Below are 21,497 nucleotides of genomic sequence, written 5' to 3'. Positions count from 1 at the left end.
ATTGCCCAGGCTGGAGTGCAATGTTGTGATCTCGGCTCACTGCAACCTCTGCCTCCCGGGTTCAAGCGATTCTCCTGCCTCAGCCTCCTGAGTAGCTAGGATTATAGGTGTGTGCCACCACACCTGGCTAATTTTGTATTTTTAGTAGAGATAAGGTTTCACCACGTTGGCCAGGCTGGTCTCGAACTCCTGACCTCAGGTGATCCACCTGCCTCGGCCTCTGAAAGTGCTGGGATTACAGGCGTGAGCCACCACACCCGGCCTAATTTTTGTATTTTTTGTAGAGATGGGGTTTCACCATTTTGGCCAGGCTGGCCTTGAATTCCTGGCCTCACGTGATCTGCCTGCCTTGTCCTCCCAAAGTGTTGGGATTACAGGCATGAGGAGCTGCGCCAGACCAAACTTACTCTTTTAAAAAAGGCAAATAATTGGCCAGGCGCGGTGGCTCACTCCTGTAATCCCAGCACTTTGGGAGGCCGAGGCGGGCAGATTATCTGAGGTCAGGAGTTCGAGACCAGCCTGACCAACATGGAGCGCATGTTGTGGTGGCACATGCCTGTAATCCCATCTACTGGGGAGGCTTAGGTAGGAGAATGGCTTGAACCCAGGAGGCAGAGGTTGTGGTGAGCTGAGATTGTGCCATTGCATTCCAGCCTGGGCAACAAGAGTGAAACGCCATCTCAAAATAACAACAACAAAAAAAAAAAAACAAAAAAAAAATTCACAAACCTTGGTACTGAATGGTCAGTGGTAACACTGCAATGTGAAGCACACCTCATAATTCTTTTTTTTTTTTTTTTTTTTTTGAGACGGAGTCTCGCTCTGTCACCCAGGCTGGAGTGCAGTGGCGCAATCTCGGCTCACTGCAAGCTCCGCCTCCCGGGTTCACGCCATTCTCCTGCCTCAGCCTCTCCGAGTAGCTGGGACTACAGGCGCCCGCCACCACGCCCGGCTAATTTTTTGTATTTTTAGTAGAGACGGGGTTTCACCGTGGTCTCGATCTCCTGACCTCGTGATCCGCCCGCCTCGGCCTCCCAAAGTGCTGGGATTACAAGCGTGAGCCACCGCGCCCGGCAGCACACCTCATAATTCATGGCAACACTCTGTGTGTTGTTAACCTCCTAAGGCTGAGAACAGGTGCATTATTCCCTGTCACTTTCTTACCTGACATGTTGCCATGGCGTTTCAAAATAATGACTGCCTAAAAAATGTTCGTTGAAATGAAATGAAATTTTCAATGGTAAGCTTTTAGCTCTAGGTGGGCTCCCTCCAGCCCTGCTATGCACCAGCGGCCAGGTGGTTTGTAGCCTGAGGATGCAAAATGCCTTAGATATTCACCTGAGCAGAACAAATCCGAGAAGGTAAAACTGGACTGTGCATCACCGCCCCTCCAAATTACGTAATACATTTGAGAACTGATTAAAATTAATCTCTGGCATATAAGTATATACAGTATATTGGGTGAAGTACCTGCATTCTCTCTTTATTCTTAGGCACAATCAGGGTGGCCATTGATGGGTCCAGGGGGGTGTCTTCGTGTCTTCTGTTTAAATTTGTCTAAAATAAATGAACATATCCTCACTAAATTTTCCACTTGAGCAAGTGTGATTACAGTGAATATACATTATTTATTTGTTTGCTTATTTTTATATGTTAATTCATTATGATACTCTCACAGAAAAGGACAGGCAAAACATAATTCAAAGAAGGAAAAACAGTTCGAAGGAGGAAAGGTGACTAATTTACTGAGTGTCTACGATATGCCAGGTGCTTTACACTTTCACACTAATTCTCACAACTTTAGGATGTAGATATTATTACCTCAGTATTTCAGATGCAGAAACTTAGCCCCAGGGTGATCAGATGACTCACAGAATATTAAATAGTGGGGCTGAAATTTGAACTCAAGGCAGACTTCAAAATGTATGTATGCTCTTGCCACCAGCTGTGCTCTGTGGGGATTCCCCAGTATTACATTATTACATAGTGAGACCTCATTATAGTACTCTTCTTTTTTTTTTTTGAGATGGAGTTTCACTCTTGTAGCCCAAGCTGGAATGCAATGGCGCAATCTTGGCTCACTGCAACCTCTGCCCCCCGGGTTCAAGCGATTCTCCTGCCTCAGCCTCCCAAGTAGCTGGGATTACAGATATGCGCCACCATGCCCTGCTAATTTTGTATTTTTAGTAGAGACAGGGTTTTTCCATGTTGGTCAGGCTAGTCTCGGACTCCCGACCTCAGGTGATCTGCCCGCCTCGGCCTCCCAAAGTGCTGGGATTATAGGCGTGAGCCACTGTGCCCGGCCTATAGTACTCTTTTTTTTTGAGACAGTTTCGCTCGTCGCCCAGGCTGGAGTGCAATGGCGCAATCTCGGCTCACAGCAACCTCCACCTCTTCAGTTCAAGCGATTCTCCTGCCTCAGCCTCCCCAGTAGCTAGAATTACAGGCGCCTGCCACCACGCCTGGCTAATTTTTGTATTTTTAGTGGAGACAGGGTTTCGCCATGTTGGCTGGGCTGGTCTTGAACTCCTGACCTCAGGTGATCTACCCACTTCGGCCTCCCAAAGTGCTGGGATTACAGGCGTGAGCCACCGTGCCTGTTCAGCACTATTAACCGTAGGGTAGTGTTTCACATGAGGAGGGCCCATTTTGCACCCTATCCCCTAAGAATCAGCTACTAACTATTGTACCAAAACCGTTTTTTTTTTTTTTTGGAACAAAGTCTCACTGTGTCATCTAGGGTGGAGTGCAGTGGCAGGATCACAGCTCACTGTAACCTTAAACTCCTGGACTCAAGTGATTCTCCCACCTCAGCCTCCCAAGTAGCTAGGACTACAGGAGCAGGCTACCACATCCAGCTAAGTTTTTTTTTTTTAAGATGGAGTCTCGTTCTATTGCCCAGGCTGGAGTGCAGTGGCGTGATCTCGGCTCACTGCAACCTCTGCCTCCCAGGTTCCAGTGATTCTCCTGCCTCAGCCTCCCAAGTAGCTGGGACTACAGCGATGTGCCACCACGCCCGGATAATTTTTTGTATTTTTAGTAGAGACAGGGTTTCACTGTGTTAGCTAGGATGGTCTCAATCTCCTGACCTCGTGATCCGCCTGCCTCAGCCTCCCAAAGTGTTGGGATTGGAGGCATGAGCCACTGCGCCCGGCCCACATCCAGCTAAGTTTTAAAATTTTTTGTAGAGATAGGATCTTGCTGTGTTGCTCAGGCTGGTCCCTGGCCTTAGGTGATCCTCCCACCTTTGCCTCCCGAAGTGCTGGGATTACAGGTGTGAGCTACTGTACCTGACCTCAAAACCCACCTCCCACCCCCCCCTTTTTTTTTTTTTCAGCAGGGTCTTGCTCTGTCGCCCAGGCTGGGGTGCAGTGGTAGGATCACAGCTCACTGTAGCCTTGATCTCTCGGGCTCAAGCGATCCTCCTACCTCAGCCTCCCACTCCCAAGTAGCTAAGACTATAAGCATGCGCCACCATGCACAGCTGATTTTTTTTCTTCTTTTTTTTTTTTTTCTAAGACAGAGTCTTGCTCTGTTGCCCAAGCTGGGCGCAATCTCAGCTCACTGCAACCTCTGCCTCCTAGGTCAAGCAATTATTGTGACTCAGCTTCCTGAGTAGCTGGCACTACAGGCATATACCCCCATGCCCAGCTAATTTTGCATTTTTAGTAGAGATGGCCAACATGGTGATGTCGGCCAGGCTGGTCTTGAACTCCTGGTCTCATGTGATCCACCCATCTTGTCCTCCCAAAGTGCTGAGATTACCGGTATGAGCCACCATGCCCAGCCATGCCTAGCTAATTTTTAAAAACATTTTTTGTAGAGATGGGATCTTGCTATGTTGCCAGAGCTAGTCTCGAACTTCTGGACTCAAGCAGTCCTCCTCTCTCAGCCTCCAAAGTGCTGGGATTACAGATGTGAGCCACTGTGCCTGGCTACCCAGGCTGCAGTACAGTGGTATGATCATGGCTCATTGCAGCCTCCAACTCTGGTCTCATGTGATCTGCCCACCTCAGTGTCTCAGATAGGTGGGATTATGTGCACCACTATGCCCAGCTAATTTTTGTTTATTTTTTGTAGAGATGAGGTCTCACTATGTTGTGCAGGCTGGTCTTGAACTCCTGGGCTCCAGTGATCCTCCTGCCTCAGCTTTCCAAAGTGTTGGGTTTGGCCAGGCGCAGTGGCTCACACCTGTAATCCCAGCACTTTGGGAGGCTGAGGCAGGCGGATCACCTGAGATCAGAAGTTCAAAGCCAGCCTGGCCAACATGGTGAAACCTCGTCTGTACTAAAAATACAAAAATTAGCCAGGCGAGGTGGCAGGTGCCTGTAATCCCAGCTACTTGGGAGGCTGAGGCGGGAGAAACACTTGAACCCGGGAAGTGGAGGTTGTGGTGAGCTGAGATCGCGCCACTGAACTCAAGCCTGGTGACAGAATGAGACTCTGTCTCAAAAAAAGAAACAAAAAAGAAAACACACAAAGTGTTGGGCTTTCAGGTGTGAGCCGCCATGCCCGGACAGCCTATTTTTTCACACTAAAAAATCAAGGATTTTGGCTGGGCATGGTAGCTCATGCCTGTAATCCCAGTACTTTGGGAGGCCAAAGTGGGTGGATTACTTGAGCTTAGCAGTTTGAGACCAGTCTGGGCAACATGTTGAAACCCTGCCTCTAGTAAAAATACAAAAATTAGCCGAGCATTGTGGTGGGCACCTGTAATCCCAGCTACTCCAGAGGCTGAGGCCCGAGAATCACTTGAACCCAAGAGGTGGAACTTGCAGTGAGCTGAGATTGCCTCTGCACTCCAGCCTGGGTAACAGAGTAAGACTCCGTCTCAAAAAAAGAAAAAAAAAAAAAAGAAAAAAAATCAAAGATTTTATAGCCATAAAACTATAAAGTACTAAACATTGGTTGAGTGTCTCTCCTCTGTGCTGCCACTGCATCCTACTCTGTGATACAATTTCCTACTTGCTGAAATCTCCACCGGATTCTGAAGTCCCTGAGGCAGGGATAGTATTTTGTTCAAGGTTGCATTCACAGCATCCAGTAAAGGGACTGGCATGTAGTAGGTGCCCAGTAAAATTCGTTGATTTATTTTAAACTAACATTTGCTGATTGAGTAGATGGGTGGGTAGATGGATGAATGGATGGTAGGCAAGGCAGCCTGTTCTTATGTTCTTGGTGTAAAATCACAAATCACCAATATTTGATTCCAGACTTCAGTCATGTCTAATCCAAAGCAGTGTCAATGTCTCCCCCAGTTTTAATGCTTTCTTGCTCCCAGTGGCACTGTCAGGTTAGGGTAACATAAATGGCTACTACCTTTGTCACCTTGTGGGAGAGAGGTGCTAATTCGAGAGGTTAGAGAATCTGTGTGACAAAGAGTCAAAAACAAAAATACTACCTCATTTAACCTGGGGTTTTCATTTTTCATTGGTGAAAAACTGGAATTCTCTGAGTTTTTGAAAAAGGTTGGCTGCTTTTGCAGAGTCGAAGCAAATCCTGCCCTTTCCTAGGATTGAGTGAAAAGAGAATCTTTTTCAATTGATCTATTCAAAATTGATCCAATTTACCCAACAGCAAAACGTGTACTTCTGAAAGCATGTTTGTCTTTGGAAAGCAGAGGGTATGGTGGGAGTGTGGCAGCTTGGACAAAGACTGATGAGCTATCCAGCTGTCTTAGCCTGGACCAGGCCTGGCCCCCAGCCATCCATCTACTCCTGACTAGCTCTAGCCACTACCATTCCAGTATCATGTTTTTTCTCTGGAAATTCAGACTTGGCTGAAACCCACACTTCCTATGCCAGAGTGTAGGAGAGGATCAGTGGTCCAAGACCGAAACCTGCTCAGAGATGTCCGGAGGGCCCCTGGAAGGGTTCTGATCCCAAAACAGAAAGTCTCCCCCTGCCCCAATCTCCATCCCCTTTTTGGTTTAGAGTAAACTTTAACCCCCTTTCCTTATCCCTCTGTGGAATGCTCTGAAACCAGACAGTAGAAATAGCCAGCAAGTCTTTCTTACTGAGGTATCTTCTGTTAACTTTAACTTCCGCATCAAATTTTTTTTCTGATACTGCTCATTTCGCTGTTTCCTAGTCTGAAGTGACTTCTTTTTTTTCTTCTTAAACATCTTCTTTTTCTGAGTCAGCTATTCCAGAAAGTAGAGAAACTGGTCATTGAGGATTCCAGAACTAGGCCCACCCACATGTGGCACTCTTCATGCAAAACTCAAGACACAAAGGCTAACTCAGTATGCAGACTCGTGGTGTTGGTTTGGAGAAGAAACATACAGTTCAGTTCCCCCCTTACTGGAGGATGCTTCCTACTTAATACCCCCAAATCCCACTGTTGTAGATAAACTGCCAAAGAGGTACTTACGGTTGGGCGCGGTGGCTCACGCCTGTAATCCCAGCACTTTGGGAGGCTGAAGCGGGTGGATCACTTGAGCTCAGGAGTTCGAGACCAGCCTGGCCAACATGGTGAAACCCCACCTCTACTAAAAATACAAAAATTAGCCGGGCGAGGTGGCAGGTGCCTGTAATCCCAGTTACTCAGGAGGCTGAGGCAGGAGAACTGCTTGAACCCAGGAGGTGGAGGTTGCGGTAAGCTGAGATCACGCCCCTGCACCCCAGCCTGGGCGACACAGTGAGACTCCATCTCAAAAAAAAATAAAATAAAATAAAAATAAAAAAATTTAAAAAGGCCCAGTGCAGTGGCTTATGCCTGTAATCCCAGCACTTTAGGAGGCCAAGGCGGGCAGATCACGAGGTCAGGAGTTTGAGACCAGGATGGTCAACCCCATCGCTACTAAAAATACAAAAATTAGCCGGGTGTAGTGGCATGCGCCTGTAATCCCAGCTACTCAGGAGGCTGAGGCAGGAGAATTGCTTGAACCCAGAAGGCGGAAGTTTGCGTCACTGCACTACAGCCTAGGAGACAGAGTAAGACTCCATCTCAAAAAACAAACAAACAAACAAAAAAACACAAAGGGGCACTTATACCAATAACCAAATATCTGTGATTTTCAGTATGAAATCAGATTACTTATGGCAATAATGTCAGGTCCAGATATTAATGATCATTAGATGTGTGGTTAAAAGATTCAGTTTGGGTGTTACCTTAAGGTGGCCTTAAAAATTAAGCAACAAAGTTATAAAGGAAAAACGAGAGACTTTCGGGCAGGGTGACTAGTTAGGACACTATTGTATATTTTCTGCAGGTCTTAGGACTGTTGGAAAATTCCAACAAATTGTCTGGTAGTGTCATGATTTTTTTTAAGGCTGCTATTTCCTGGGTATAAGAGTTCAGCTTACGTCATCTGCTATGTTTGCTAGGTGAACAGGAAGACCATCTGAGAGAGAACTGTCAGAGCCACTGGTGCTGTTTCCAAAAGAAAAAAAGAAGAGGAAATAACTGTCATTGATATGTCTAGGAAGCATAACATGTACCAGACCAGCTGTATGGGATCAGGATCAGGATATCTTCTAGTCTACTATTTCTCTCATTGTCTATGCTTCAATTACTAAAAATTATTATTTTCTTCCTTTTTTATATTTTTGGGACAGGGTCTCACTCTGTCACCCAGGCTGGAGTGCAGTACTGTGATCATAGATCACTGCAGCCTTGACCTCCCAGGCTCAAGAGATCCTCCCACCTCAGCCTTCTGAGCAGCTGAGACTACAGGCTCATGCCACCATGCCTGGCTAATTTTTAAAATTCTTGTAGTCACAGGGTCCCACTATGTTGCCTGGGCTAGTCTTGAACTTTTGTGTTCAAGCGATCCTCTTGCCTCAGCCTCCTAAAGTGCTTAGATTACAGGTATGAGCAACTGCGCCCAAGCAAGTCCTAAGAATGCTTGACGGCTGGGCGCAGTGGCGCATGCTTGTAATCTCAGCATTTTGGGAGGCCGAGGTGGGTGGATTACCCGAGGTCAGGAGTTTGAGACCACCCTGACTAACATGGTGAAACTCCATCTCTATTAATACAAAAAAATTATCTAGGTGTGGTGGCGCACGCCTGCAGTCCCAGCTACTCAGGAGGCTGAGGCAGGAGAATCGCTTGAACCTGGGAGGCAGAGATTGCAGTGAACCGAGATTGCGCCATTGCACTCCAGCCTAAGCGGCAAGAGTGAAGCTGTCTCAAAAAAAAAAAAAAAAAAAAAAAAAAGAAAAATTTTTTTTTAAGACAGAGTCTCCCTATGTCAACCGAGCAGCTGGAACTACAGGCACCCGCCACCACGCCCAGCTAATTTTTTGTATTTTTAGTAGAGATGGGGTTTCACCGTGTTAGCCAGGATGGTCTCGATCTCCTGACCTCATGATCCTCCCGCCTCGGCCTCCCAAAGTGCTGGGATAACAGGCGTGAGCCACTGCACCCGGTCCCAAAAAAAGAATTATTGACAAGCACGTTCATTCATTCACTCCGAACACCTACTGCATGCCAAGCAGTGTGTTAGGCACAGGGAACACAGATGAACAAGGCAGAGCCTCTGGCACCAAAGAGTTTGCAATCCATATGGCAAAGCAAATACTGGCCAGATGGGCAAAATCGCCCTTGGTGGAGGTTGTGAGAGGCCACAGGATTCTCAATGTGCAGGCCTAGAGAACAGCAGAGGACTGTCATTTGTTTGAAAACAAGGGCTCTTTCTCATTTATTCCTCTTTGGCTGGTACCAATTCAGAAATCCAGGATCCTAACAGGTACTCTGAAGAAATGTATTCAATATATAAACAAATGCGTTTAATAAAGAATCTGAGCCTGGGAGACACAGTAAGTCGCTGTATCTACAAAAAAAAAAATTTTTTTTTAAATTAGCTGGTAGTGGTGGTGCCTGCCTGTGGTCCCAGACACTTGGGAGGCTGAGACAGGAGGACCACTAGTGCCCAGGGATTTGAGGCTGCAGTGAGCTGAGATTGTGCCACTGCACTCCAGTCTGAGCAACAGGGCAAGAACCTATCACAAAAAAAATATAAATAACAAAAAGAACCTTCAGGTCAGAGACCAAGATTACTTTTATTACTCCAATTTTCCTTCAAAAGTTTTGAATGAGGCCAGGCATGGTGGCTCATGACTATAATCCCCACTTTGGGAGGCCAAGGCAGGAGGGATCGCTTGAGGCCAGGAATTAAAGACCAGACTGGGCAACACAGTGATACCCTGTCTCTATTAAAAAAAAAAAAAAAAAAAAGGTGGCTGGGCACAGTGGTTCACACCTGTAATCCCAGCACTTTGGGAGGCTGAGGCTCAAAGATCTCAAGCCCAGGGGTTTGAGACCAGCCTGGGCAACATGGCAAAACCCTGTCTCTACAAAAAAAATACAAAAATTAGCCAGGTGTGGTGGTGCATGCCTGTAGTCCCAGCTACTGGGGAGGCTGAGCTGGGAGGATCATTTGAGATCAGGAGGTTGAGGCTATAGTGAGCTGTGACTGCGCAAGTGACTCTAGCCTGGGCGACAGAGCGATACTCTTTCTGAAAAAAAAAAAAAGGTTTGGATGCTCATCTAGACCAATCTAAAGTCTTCCCTCACAAACTGTGTCCTCCCTCTTTCTGCAAGGGCTAGGATGAATGAAAACTCAAATAATCAAACCTTTCTTTCTTCATGTCTTTTGCTTAAGTGTCACATTATATTTCCCCCTTTCCTGGGGTTTAGTTGGCTAGAACCAAGAGCTGTTCTCTATGACGGGGGTCTATACATACAGTTTACTGGCACAAGGCCGGGCACGGTGGCTCATGCCTGTAATCCCAGCACTTTGGGAGGCCAAGATAGGCAGATCACTTGAGGTCAGGAATTCGAGACAAGCCTGGCCAACATTGTGAAACTCCATCTCTACTAAAAATACAAAAAAATTAGCTGGATGTGGTAGCGGGTGCCTGTAATTCCAGCTACTTGGGAGGCTGAGGCATGAGAATTGCTTGAACCCGGGAGGTGGAGATTGCAATGATGCAGTGAGCCGAGATCGCACCACTACACTCCAGCTTGGGTGACAGAGTGAGACGCCATCTCAAAAACAAACAAACAAACAAAAAACACTTATTGGCACAGAGCTCGAATCACATGGGAGAAGTCAGGATTTCAAACCATTCAGCTGCCCAGCCCTTTATTCTGTTTCTGCTCCCCTCGCCCCTCTCAGTGCACAATGAGTAGTAGTCCCACAGAAAGACAGCAGGAAGAAAACCCCATCTTCTCTGACCTAATTCCCAATTCCCTGTTCTCACAAGGTGTTTTTCTAGTCAAGGAGTAGCCTTTTAGGACACTGGAAGTCCTGTTGGTAGAAAATGTTAGCAAATGGGCCAAAAGCACTAAAAGCAGTATGTCCCAGAAAGTGTCAAAACCTATGTGTGTACATACACAGAGCAAACTCAAACTGGGCTTGTACACTCACAGTCTGCTTTCCTTTGCAATCGTGACAATGAATAGGTGGAACCCCACTGGAGACTGTGACAGGCAGTTTCTTGAGGCAGAGGCTGGCAAATTGGTTTCAATAATTCTTAACCATACGCATCAGAGTGTCTCTGCTGAGCCACTAGACTGTAGAGTCTGCCTGTTTCTGAATTGATTCCCCTTGGGCCCTATTTATTTCTTTTTAAATTTTTTTAAAAATAGAGATAGGATCTCACTATGTTGACCAAGCTGGTCTCCAACTCCTGGCCTCAAACAATCCTCCCATCTCGGCCTCCCAAAGTGCTGGGATTACAGACATGAGCCATCATGCCTGTTATTACAGACATGAGCCATCATGCCTAGCCACACCTTGGGCACTATTTCTATGAGTTGATATGCAGAGCACACTTTTTTTTTTCTGAGACAGGGTCTCGCTGTGTCGCCCAGGTTGGAGTGCAGTAGTGCAATCTTGACTCACTGCAGCCTTGACCTCCTGGATTCAAATGATCCTCTCACCTTAGCCTCCCAAGTAGCTGGGACAACAGGCATGAGTCACCATGCCTGGCTACTTTTTGCATTTCTTTTTTTTTGTTTGTTTTGTTTTTTTTTGAGACGGAGTCTCGCTCTGTCACCCAGGCTGGAGTGCAGTGGCGCGATCTTGGCTCACTGCAAGCTCCGCCTCCCGGGTTCACGCCATTCTCCTGCCTCAGCCTCTCGGAGTAGCTGGGACTACAGGCGCCCGCCACCACGCCCGGCTAATTTTTTGTATTTTTAGTAGAGACGGGGTTTCACCGTGGTCTCGATCTCCTGACCTCGTGATCCGCCCGCCTCGGCCTCCCAAAGTGCTGGGATTACAAGCGTGGCCACCGCGCCCGGCCTGGTTATCTTTTACCTATATTACTGTGAGAGCCTCCTATTGAGTCTCCCTGCTTAGAACTTCCCTCTTTATGATCTACTTTTCACGCAGCAGCGAGTGTTCCTGTTGAAACTAAAACCTGTCAAACCATGATATTTCTCTACTCAAAACCTTCCAAAGGCTTTCCAGCTCCCTTGGAGTGAAAGGCAAAGGCTTTGCAGTTCCCTACAAGGCTCTACACAAACTGCCTGCCCAGCTCCCTACTCCTTTCTAATGGCTAAATCAGAGGCTGGCAAAGAATATGCACTCTTTTGGTTTTTTTGTTTCTGAGCCTGTCGCCCATGCTGGAGTGCAGTGGCATGATCTTGGCTCACTGTAGCCTTAACTTCCTGAGCTCAGGTGATCCTCCCACCTCAGCCTCCCCGGTGTCTGGGGCTACAGGCGTAGATCACCAAGCCCAGCTAATTTTTGTATTTTTTGTAGAGACAAGATCTCACTATATCACCCAGGTTAACAACAAAGTATTAAAAAAAAATAAAACTCTGTTTTTTCTTTGTTACCTGGATTCAATGTCAGACAAAGAGATGTCACTCCAACTTCCTTCTAAATCTACATCTTGTCCAAGTTCATGGAATTTCTTGTGGATTTCCTGTCGTAAAAGCTCCTTAAGCTCTGCTAGACACCGAGTGAACTATGAAAGTGAAAAAAAGAACTATTTTGTTAATTCGTTTTATTTTATTTATTTATTATTATTATTTTTGAGATGGAGTTTGACTCTTGTTGCCCAGGCTGGAGTACAATGGCACTATCTCGGCTCACTGCAACCTCTGCCTCCTGGGTTCAAGCGATTCTCCTGCCTCAGCCTCCCAAGTAGCTGGGATTACAGGCATACGCCACCACACTCAGCTAATTTTGTATTTTTAGTAGAGACAGGGTTTCACCATATTGGTCAGGCTGGTTTTGAATTCCTGACCTCAGGTGATCCACCTGCTTCAGCCTCCCAAAGTGCTGGGATTACAGGCATGAGCCACCATGCCTGGCCCATTTTATTTATTCATCAAATATTTACTAAGTATATGCTGAAAGGCATTTTATTTATTGCTGGGAACACAAAGATGAATAACCTGCACCCCTGCTAGTAAGGACATGTTAACAGAAAATTACATGAGCTGGAGGAACAGATAGAAATTTTTTTAGAGCAGAATATCAATGAGCACTGCTCTAGCCACTTTTCTCTGGCTAGAGCCAACTTCTTTTTTATTTTTTTTGAGACAGAGTCTTGCTCTGTCTCCAGGCTGGAGTACAGTGGCATGATCTCGGCTCACTGCAACCTCCGCCTCCTGGGTTCAAGCCATTCTCCTGCCTCAGCCTCCCAAGTAGCTGGGACTACAGGCGCACACCACCATGCCCAGCTAATTTTTGTATTTTTAGTAGAGACGGGGTTTCACCATGTTGGCCAGGATGGTCTCGAACTCCTCACCTCGTGATCTGCCCGCCTTGGCCTCCCGTAGTGCTGGGATTACAGGCGTGAGCCATCGTGCCTGGCCGCCAACTTCTTCAACAATGCAATAGTCTATTTTATTTTATTATTTTATTATTTTTTTTGAGATAGAGTCTTGCTCTGTCACCCAGGCTGGAGTGTAGTGACATGATCTCTGCTCACTGCAACCTCCACCTCCCGGGTTCAAGTGTTTCCCCTGCCTCAGCCTCCCGAGCAGCTGGGATTGCAGGCACTTGCCACCACGCCCGGATAATTTTTGTATTTTTAGCAGAGATGGGGGTTTCGCCATGTTAATCAGGCTGGTCTCGAACTCCTGACCTTGTGATTCACCAGCCTTGGCCTCCCAAAGTGCTGGGATTACAGGTGTGAGCCACTGCACCCAGCCTGATTATTATTATTATTAGTTTTTTGTTTGTTTGTTTGTTTGGGAAGACATAATTAACGAGGCAAGACCTCAGAAAGGCCATAGGGGAAGTCAACAAGTGCACACAGAGCAGGGCTAATTTTGGAGAAGAGAAGTCACCTGGCTGGGCACAGTGGCTCGCGCCTATAATCCCAGCACTTTGGGAGGCCGAGGTGGGTAGATCACCTGAGGTCAGGAGTTCCAGACCAGCCTGACCAATATGGTGAAACCTCATCTGTACTAAAAAATACAAAAATTAGCCGGACGTGGTGGTGCACGCCTGTAATCCCAGCTACTCGGTAGACTGAGGCAGGAGAATTGCATGAGCCTGGGAGGCGGAGATTGCAGTGAGCCGAGTTCGCGCCACTGCACTCCAGCCTGGGTGACAGAGGGAGACCCTGTTTCAAAAAAAAAAAAAAAAAAAAAAAAGAAAAAGAAAAAGAAAGAAAAGACACCTGATTTTCTAAAATAAGAGAAAGGAAAGATAATTAGTGTTGTAGCTGGGTACAGTGGCTCATGCTTGTAATCCCAGCACTTTGAGAGGCTGAGGCAGGAGGATCACAAGCCCAGGAGCTGGAGACCAGCCTGGGAACAGAAAAACCCTGTCTGTATAAAAGCTTAAAAATTAGCTATGTGTGGTGGTGCATACTGTGGTCTCAACTACTTGGGAGGCTAAGGTGTTGAGGCTGCAGTGAGCCGTGATCACGCCCTTGCACTTCAGCCTGGGTAACAGAGTGAGAGCCTGTCTCAAAAGAAAAAGAAAAAAGACTAGGTGTTGCCATAGGTGAAGTCCAGAAGTGAGGGAGAGGTGTTCCAAAGGACTGTCTCCATCTTCTTGGTGAATTATGAGGTCTTACCATTTGTAGACAGTATGCAGTCTGGGGGCTTTCTTATTTTCTTTTATTATAAAAACTTCAGAAAACTAGTAAGAGGAAAATAAAGATTGCCTATAATTCCCCTGGGCTTATTTTGGACCCATATGAAACTGATCACAGCCTCATCGTCACATTTCTTTTTTTTTTTGAGTCTCGCTCTGTCCCCCAGGCTGGAGTGCAGTGGCGTGATCTCGACTCAGTGCAACCTCCGCCTCCTGGGTTCAAGTGATTCTCCTGCCTCAGCCTCCTGAGAGCTGGGATTACAGGCACACGCCACCACAACCAGCTAATTTTTTGTATTTTTAGTAGAGACAGGGTTTTGCCATGCTGTCCAGACTGGTCTTGAACTCCTGAGCTCAGGCGATCCACCCACTTCAGCCTCCCAAAGTGCTAGTATTACAGGCGTGAGCCACCGTGCCGGGCCTTCACCACATTTCTCGAAACCCCATTTTTACCTTCGTTTCATCAGGATCACAAAAGTCCAGCAGGGTGTCACAGACATGGTAACCTAAGGACTTCAGATCTTCGACGGTAAAGTGGGTGTCTCTTCTACTACCTGGGAAAAAAACCCCCGCAAACATTTCCAATTAAATCTTAGTGACTGAATGTAAATCTAATTTATGATTATCTTTTTAAAAATACCACCACTGGCCGGGCGCGGTGGCTCACGCCTGTAATCCCAGCACTTTGGGAGGCCAAGGCAGGCAGATCACGAGGTCAGGAGATTGAGACCATCCTGGCTAACATGGTGAAAGCTCGTCTCTACTAAAAAATACAAAGAAAATTAGCCGGGCGTGGTGGCGGGCGCCTGTAGTCCTAGCTACTCAGGAGGCTGAGGCAGGAGAACGGTGTGAATCCAGGAGGTGGAGCTTGCAGTGAGCCGAGATCGTGCCACTGCACTCCAGCCTGGATGACAGAGCAAGACTGTCTCAAAAAAATAAAAATAAAAAATAAAAAAATATCACCACTGGCCAGGCACAGTGGCTCACACCTACAATCCCAGCACTTTGAGAGACCAAGGCAGGCCCTTCGCTTGAGCCTAGGAGTTCGAGACTAGCCCGGGCAACATGGTGAGACCTTGTCTCTACAAAAAATACAAAAATTAGCCTGACGTTGTGGCATGTGCCTATAGTCCCAGCTACTCAGGAGGCTGAGGTTGGAGGCTAAGGTGGGAGGATCGCCTGAGCCAGGGAGGCAGAGGTTTCAGTGAGCAGGGATTGCGCCACTGCACTCCAGCCTGGGTAACAGAGGGAGACCCTGAAACAAAACAAAACAAAACAAAATAAAACACTTTTTATTCTAGAATATTATGCGTCAGGAGAGTGTAGCTCTCCTAGTTTTAGTTTGGTTCAGAAGAATCTTTGGCAATGAAAAAATTATAATCATGATGATTCTAATTACTGAGGTTTTCACTTCATGTTAGGCACTATGGCAAGTGCACTCCATGCACCATCTCACTAAGCAGTACCTACAATGCAAGTACTATTATTATTGCAGTAAAAGGAAAATGAGGCTGGGCATGGTGGCTCATGCCTGCCATCCCAGTACTTTGAGAGGCCGAGGCAGGAGGATTGCTTGAGCCAGGGAGTTTGAGGCCAGCTTGAGCAACATAAGGAGACCCTGTCTCTACAAAAAAATAAAAAAATTAGCCGGGCATGGTGACGTGCACCTATAGTCCCAGCTACACGAGGGGCTAAAGTGGGAGAATCGCTTGAGCCTGGAAGGTTGAGACTGCAGAGAGCCATGATCATGCCACTACACTCTAGCCTGGGTGAAAGAAACCCTGTCTCAAAAAAACAAAATAAATAAAAATAAAAAAGAAAAAAATGAAGTTCAAAAAGGCCAGATAACTTAGCCAAGAACACAAAACTTGTTAATGGAGCTGAAATTCAACCCCCTATCTGCCTGATTCCAGGTTTTTGTTTTGAGACAGAGTCTCGCTCTGTCACCCACGCTGGAGTGCAATGGCACGATCTTGGCTCACTGCAACCTTCACCTCCTGGGTTCAAGCAATTCTCCTGCCTTAACCTCCAGAGTAGCTGGGACTACAGGCACGTGCCACCACGTCCAGCTAATTTTTAGTAGAGACGGGGTTTCACCATGTTGGTCACGCTGGTCTTCATCTCCTGACCTCGTGATCTGCCCGCCTTGTCCTCCCAAAGTGCTGATATTACAGGCGTGAGCCACTGCGCCTGGCCTGATTCCAGGTCTTTAGCAACCACTATGCCATACGGCCCCATCAAATATTATATTTCACATTCATATTTTGGGCACTCAAATTTAGCATAAATCTAGACAAAGAAATCCTCTAGATCAGTTATCTTCCCAGCATTCAAAGGCATTTCATCTCCCTGATGCTTTGCTTGGATTTCCCTTCCTATGCTGGCCTATGATATACAAAAGAGAATGTACCCAGGGTGGACCCGCCAAAGGTAGACTCCATGGTGTAGCTGTTTAGGATTCCCATCCGCCACATAACAACTCGTCCCGTTCCTTCTTTGCATTTTTGGACCTTAAAATTACAACTGTGAAAAGAGAACTAAAAAGAAATCCAAATTTTCTGTTAATCATAAATCAGCAAATGTAAAATATCTAAGATTCATTCATATGATACAAGAATAATTTCCTTGGGGTCCATATGTTATTTCCCAAAGCATGTTCCACAAAATACTAATTTGGAGGGATGTTAGCAGGTATTACGGGGGAAAAAGGAGTTCTGTGGTCATGTTAGTCAGGGAGATGAAGGGTTAACAAAACTAAACAGGCTTTCTCTGCAAGCCCTCTTAGAGTGCTTAGTATGTGGACTGTAATCTTCCAAAGGGAAGAGAGTATATTTGCAATATGTTTTCCAAACATTTTTGCCCATGAACTCTTCCTTCCTGTTGTCCCCACCCCACCCCCCCAAGGAGAATTCTGCAGGACTAGGTTTCCTAGAACATCCGTTTGGCATTCAAGGCACTAGCCAACTTTTCTAAGACTTATTTTCTGCCACTCCCCAGCTTGAACCCCTAAATCTAGTTGTGTTTATCTTCTATGATGTGTATTCCTTACTCCCATAATCTCTGCCTGGAACTCTCTCCCTTACACTAATCTTATCACTTGGAGTTCAATATCCTCCCTTATCTTTTATGACCCCTCAGCCCTTGTGTGTCACTTGGAGTTTGTAATATACACTTGGCACCTCTCTCTATCCACCCTATCCTGCTAAAAAGATTTTGCAGTTGGAAAGTATCTCATTGTCCAGCGATATTTAAATTGTGCTCTGTGAAATTCAGGGGTTCTATTGAGGAGCCTCAGGGCATTTCTGCTTCAAGGAGGGAAGGAGCAGAGGAGACAGGGTTCCCTGCTTCAATTAGTTTGTTTTAGATATGGGTTCTGGGTGTGATTTCCCGAAAGAAAGAAAAGAAGAGAAGAGAAGGAAAAGAAGAAAAGAAAAGAAGGAAAGGAAAGGAAAAGAAAGCAAAAGAAGAGAAGAGAAAAAAAGAAAAGAAAAGAAAAAAGAGAAGAGAAGAGAAAGAGAAAGAGAGGCTGGACATGGTGGCTCATGCCTGTAATCCCAGCACTTTGGGAGGCCGAGGCGGGCCAATCACCTAAGGTCAGGAATTTGAGACCAGCCTGGCCAACATGTCAAAACCCCGACTCTACTAAAAATACAAAAAAATTAGCCGGGCATGGCAGCATGCACCTGTAATCCCAGCTACTCAGGAGGCTGAGGCAGGAGAATTGCTTGAACCTGGGAGGAGGAGGCTGCAGTGAGCTGAGATTGTGCCACTGACTCCAGCTTGGGCAACAGAGCGAGACTCAAAAAACAAAAGAGAGAGAGAGGAAGGAAGGAAAGCTTCCTCTTTTTCTTTTTTTAAACAAATAAGAGTAACAATACAAAATATTTTTTTTTTTTTTTTTTTGAGACGGAGTCTCGCTCTTTCACCCAGGCTGGAGTGCAGTGGCGCGATCTCGGCTCACTGCAGGCTCCGCCTCCTGGGTTCATGCCATTCTCCTGCCTCAGCCTCCAGCGTAGCTGGGACTACAGGCGCCCGCCACCTCGCCGGGCTAATTTTTTTGTATTTTTTAGTAGAGACGGGGTTTCACTGTGTTAGCCAGGATGGTCTCGATCTCCTGACCTCGTGATCCGCCCGCCTCGGCCTCCCAAAGTGCTGGGATTACAGGCGTGAGCCACCACGCCCGGCCCAAAATATTTTTATCATATATCTTTATGGGAAAAAGTCTGTAATATCGGCCAGGCACAGTGGCTCACCCCTGGAATCCTAGCACTTTGGGAGGCCGAGGTGGGTGGATCATGAGGTCAGGAGATCCAGACCATCCTGGTCAACACGGTGAAACCTCGTCTCTACTAAAAATAAAAAAAAAATTAGCAGAGTGTGGTAGCTCGTGCCTGTAATCCCAGCTACCCAGGAGGCTGAGGTAGGAGAATCACTTCAACTCAGGAGGCAGAGGTTGCAGTGAGCTGAGACACACCACCGCACTCCAGCCTGGGCAACAGAGCGAGACTCCATCTCAAAAAAAAAAAAATTAAAATACTTTTCTAAAGCCAGTGCAGTGGCTCACACCTGTAATCCCACCACTTTGGGAGGCTGAGGTGGTGAGGCGGGAGAGTTGCTTGAACCTAGGAGTTGAAGACCAGCCTGGGCAACATAGTGAGACCCTGTCTCTATTAAAAACAAAACAAAACAAAAAAAAAAACAAAAAAAAACAACTTAAAAAAATCCAGTCTAGGCCATGCGCTGCGTGGTGGCTCACGCTTGTAATCCCAACACTTTGGTAGACCAAGGTGGGCAGATCACGAGGTAAGGAGTTCAAGACCAGCCTGGCCTACATCTCTACTAAAAATACCATATCTCTACTAAACCTCATCTCTTTTTTTTTTGGAGACAGAGTTTTGCTCTTGTTGCTGCCCAGGCTGGAGTGCAGTGGCACGATCTTGGCTCACTGCAACCTCCGCCTCCCGGGTTCAAGCGATTCTCCTGCCTCAGACTCCCAAGTAGCTGGGATTACAGGCGCCTGCCACCATGCCTGGCTAATTTTTTGTATTTTTAGTAGAGACGGGGTTTCACCATGTTGGGCAGGCTGATCTCGAACTCCTGACCTCAGGTGATCCACCCGCCTCGGCCTCCCAAAGTGCTGGGATTACAGGCGTGAGCCACCATGCCCGCTTCCTTTTTTTTTTTTTTTGTACTAAACCCCATCTCTACTAAAAATACAAAATTAGCCAAGCATGGTGGCACATGCCTGTAATCTCAGCTACTCGGGAGGCTGAGGCAGAAGAATTGCTTGAACCCGGGAGGCAGAGGTTGCAGTGAGTGGAGATAGTGTTACTGCACTCCAACCTGGGTGACAGAGCAAGACTACGTCTTGAAAAAATAAATAAAAGGATGGGTGTGGTGGCTCACACCTATAACCCCAGCACTTTGGGAGGCTGAGGCGGGTGGTCAGGAGTTCAAGACCAGCCTTGCCAAGAAGGTGAAACCCTGTCTCTATTAAAAATACAAAAATTAGCCGGGCGTGGTGGCGGGTGCCTGTAATCCCAGATCCTCAGGAGGCTGAGGCAGAGAATTGCTTGAACCCGGGAGATGGAGGTTGCAGTGAGCCGAGATTGCGCCACTGCACTCCATCCTGGGCGACAGAACAAGACTCTATCTCAAAAAAAAAAAAAGAAGAAGAAGAAGAAAAAATAAAATAAAATAAATAAGTAAATAAAAATCCAATCTACTTTCTTCTTCTGACAGCTACATTTTGTGGATCTATTTATGATGTGAAAAACCAGCTTCTACACCAATGAAGATTACCTGTATATGCCTGTCATGAAATTAGTCAATTATTAAAAACTTTTATATTGTTTTCATTAAGCTCTTACAATTATTTGTGATCTTCTAGTATATAACCTTTCCTGTGAAGACTCATGACATTAGCATTTTGCTTGTCCTTCAATTTCTTCTTCCAGGGTCAACCACCACAGGATAGGTGATAGATAACTGTATATACTAAGAATTTCAACTTATGGTGGGGCGCAGTGGCTCACGCCTATAATCCCAGCACTTTGGGAGGCCAGGGCAGGCGGATCACTTGAGGTCAGGAGTTTGAGAACAGCCTAGCCAACATGGTGAAACCCCGTCTCCACTAAAAGTGCAAAAAAATTTAGCCAGGCATGGTTGTGCATGCCTGTACTCTCAACTACTCGGGAGGCTGAGGCAGGAGAATTGCTTGAATCTGGGAGGCAGAGGTTGCAGTGAGCCAAGATTGTACCACCACACTCCAGCCTCGACAGAACAAGACCCCGTCTCAAAAAAAAAAAAAGGGATACCACATTTTATTGATCTGTTGATTGGTTGATGGACACAGCAATTCTTTTTTATTCTATTGTTTAGTAGTGGCAGGGGTCTCCCTATGTTGCCCAGGCTGGTCTTGAACTCCTGGGCTCAAGCAATATGCCCACCTCGGTCTCCCAAAGTGCTAGGATTACAGGCATGAGCCACTGTAGCTGGCAGGACACAGCAATTCTTTTTTTTTTTTGAGATGGAGTTTCGCTCTTGTTGCCCAGGCTGGAGTGCAATGGCACGATCTCTGCTCACTGCAACCTCTGCCTCCCAGGTTTAAGCGATTCTCCTGCCTCAGCCTCCCAAGTAACTGGCATTACAGGCATGTACCACCATGCCCGGCTAATTTTTGTATTTTTAATAGAGATGGGGTTTCTCCATGTTGGTCAGGCTGGTCTCGAACTCCTGACCTCAGGTAATGTGCTTGCCTTGGCCCCCCAAAGTGCTGGGATTACAGGTGTGAGCCACTGTGTCTGGGGCCACAGCAATTCTTAAAACCACGTTTTTCTAAATTCTTTTTTTTTTTTTTTTTTTTTTGAGACGGAGTCTCGCTCTGTCACCCAGGCTGGAGTGCAGTGGCGCGATCTCGGCTCACTGCAAGCTCCGCCTCCCAGGTTCACGCCATTCTCCTGCCTCAGCCTCTCCGAGTAGCTGGGACTACAGGCACCCGCCACCACGCCCGGCTAATTTTTTGTATTTTTTTAGTAGAGACGGGGTTTCACCGTGGTCTCGATCTCCTGACCTCGTGATCCGCCCGCCTCGGCCTCCCAAAGTGCTGGGATTACAAGCGTGAGCCACCGCGCCCGGCGCTTTTCTAAATTCTTGAAGTCTAGGTTGCTCGGATTTACCAAAGATAATAAAAAGAGATACAAAATGCCAAATAAAACACTACATATAGGAAGCAGTGAGTTCCCATGTCCCTAACTCAGTGGAGAGAAAATTACATTATGTGCTTACCTTATCTGGTGCATTTTTGCTTAACATTAAAGGAAAGACTCGTTCATGAAGCCAGTACTTGCGATTGTTGTTATTACAGCCATACAGGAAGATATTATTCTTACGACTGTGGCCATGGAAATCACAATACAACAGAACCTCTCTTTCTTCAAGAAGTCTATCGAGGGGGCAAACAAAGGACTCAGTGGACACCCAAATG

The 21,497-nt window shown here is 46.6% G+C and overlaps 1 protein-coding gene across 1 annotated transcript in view; it reads right to left on the bottom strand.

Moving 5' to 3' along the window:
- Positions 1 to 21,497, bottom strand: part of AGBL2 (AGBL carboxypeptidase 2) — a 56,656-nt gene that overhangs the window by 7,962 nt on the left and 27,197 nt on the right. Inside the window, exons 9-16 of the mRNA XM_055281539.2 lie at positions 21,299 to 21,455; positions 16,422 to 16,548; positions 14,465 to 14,565; positions 11,791 to 11,921; positions 7,308 to 7,374; positions 6,017 to 6,142; positions 5,402 to 5,509; positions 1,471 to 1,557 (exon numbers count right to left, since the gene is read on the bottom strand). Coding sequence (XP_055137514.1) covers positions 1,471 to 1,557; positions 5,402 to 5,509; positions 6,017 to 6,142; positions 7,308 to 7,374; positions 11,791 to 11,921; positions 14,465 to 14,565; positions 16,422 to 16,548; positions 21,299 to 21,455 — 904 coding nt within the window. The remainder of the gene's footprint in view (positions 1 to 1,470; positions 1,558 to 5,401; positions 5,510 to 6,016; positions 6,143 to 7,307; positions 7,375 to 11,790; positions 11,922 to 14,464; positions 14,566 to 16,421; positions 16,549 to 21,298; positions 21,456 to 21,497) is intronic.

This window comes from Symphalangus syndactylus, chromosome 6, assembly GCF_028878055.3.
Source record: "Symphalangus syndactylus isolate Jambi chromosome 6, NHGRI_mSymSyn1-v2.1_pri, whole genome shotgun sequence".
Classification (NCBI taxonomy): Eukaryota; Metazoa; Chordata; class Mammalia; order Primates; family Hylobatidae; genus Symphalangus; species Symphalangus syndactylus.
This window is presented reverse-complemented; position numbering and strand designations above follow the sequence as displayed.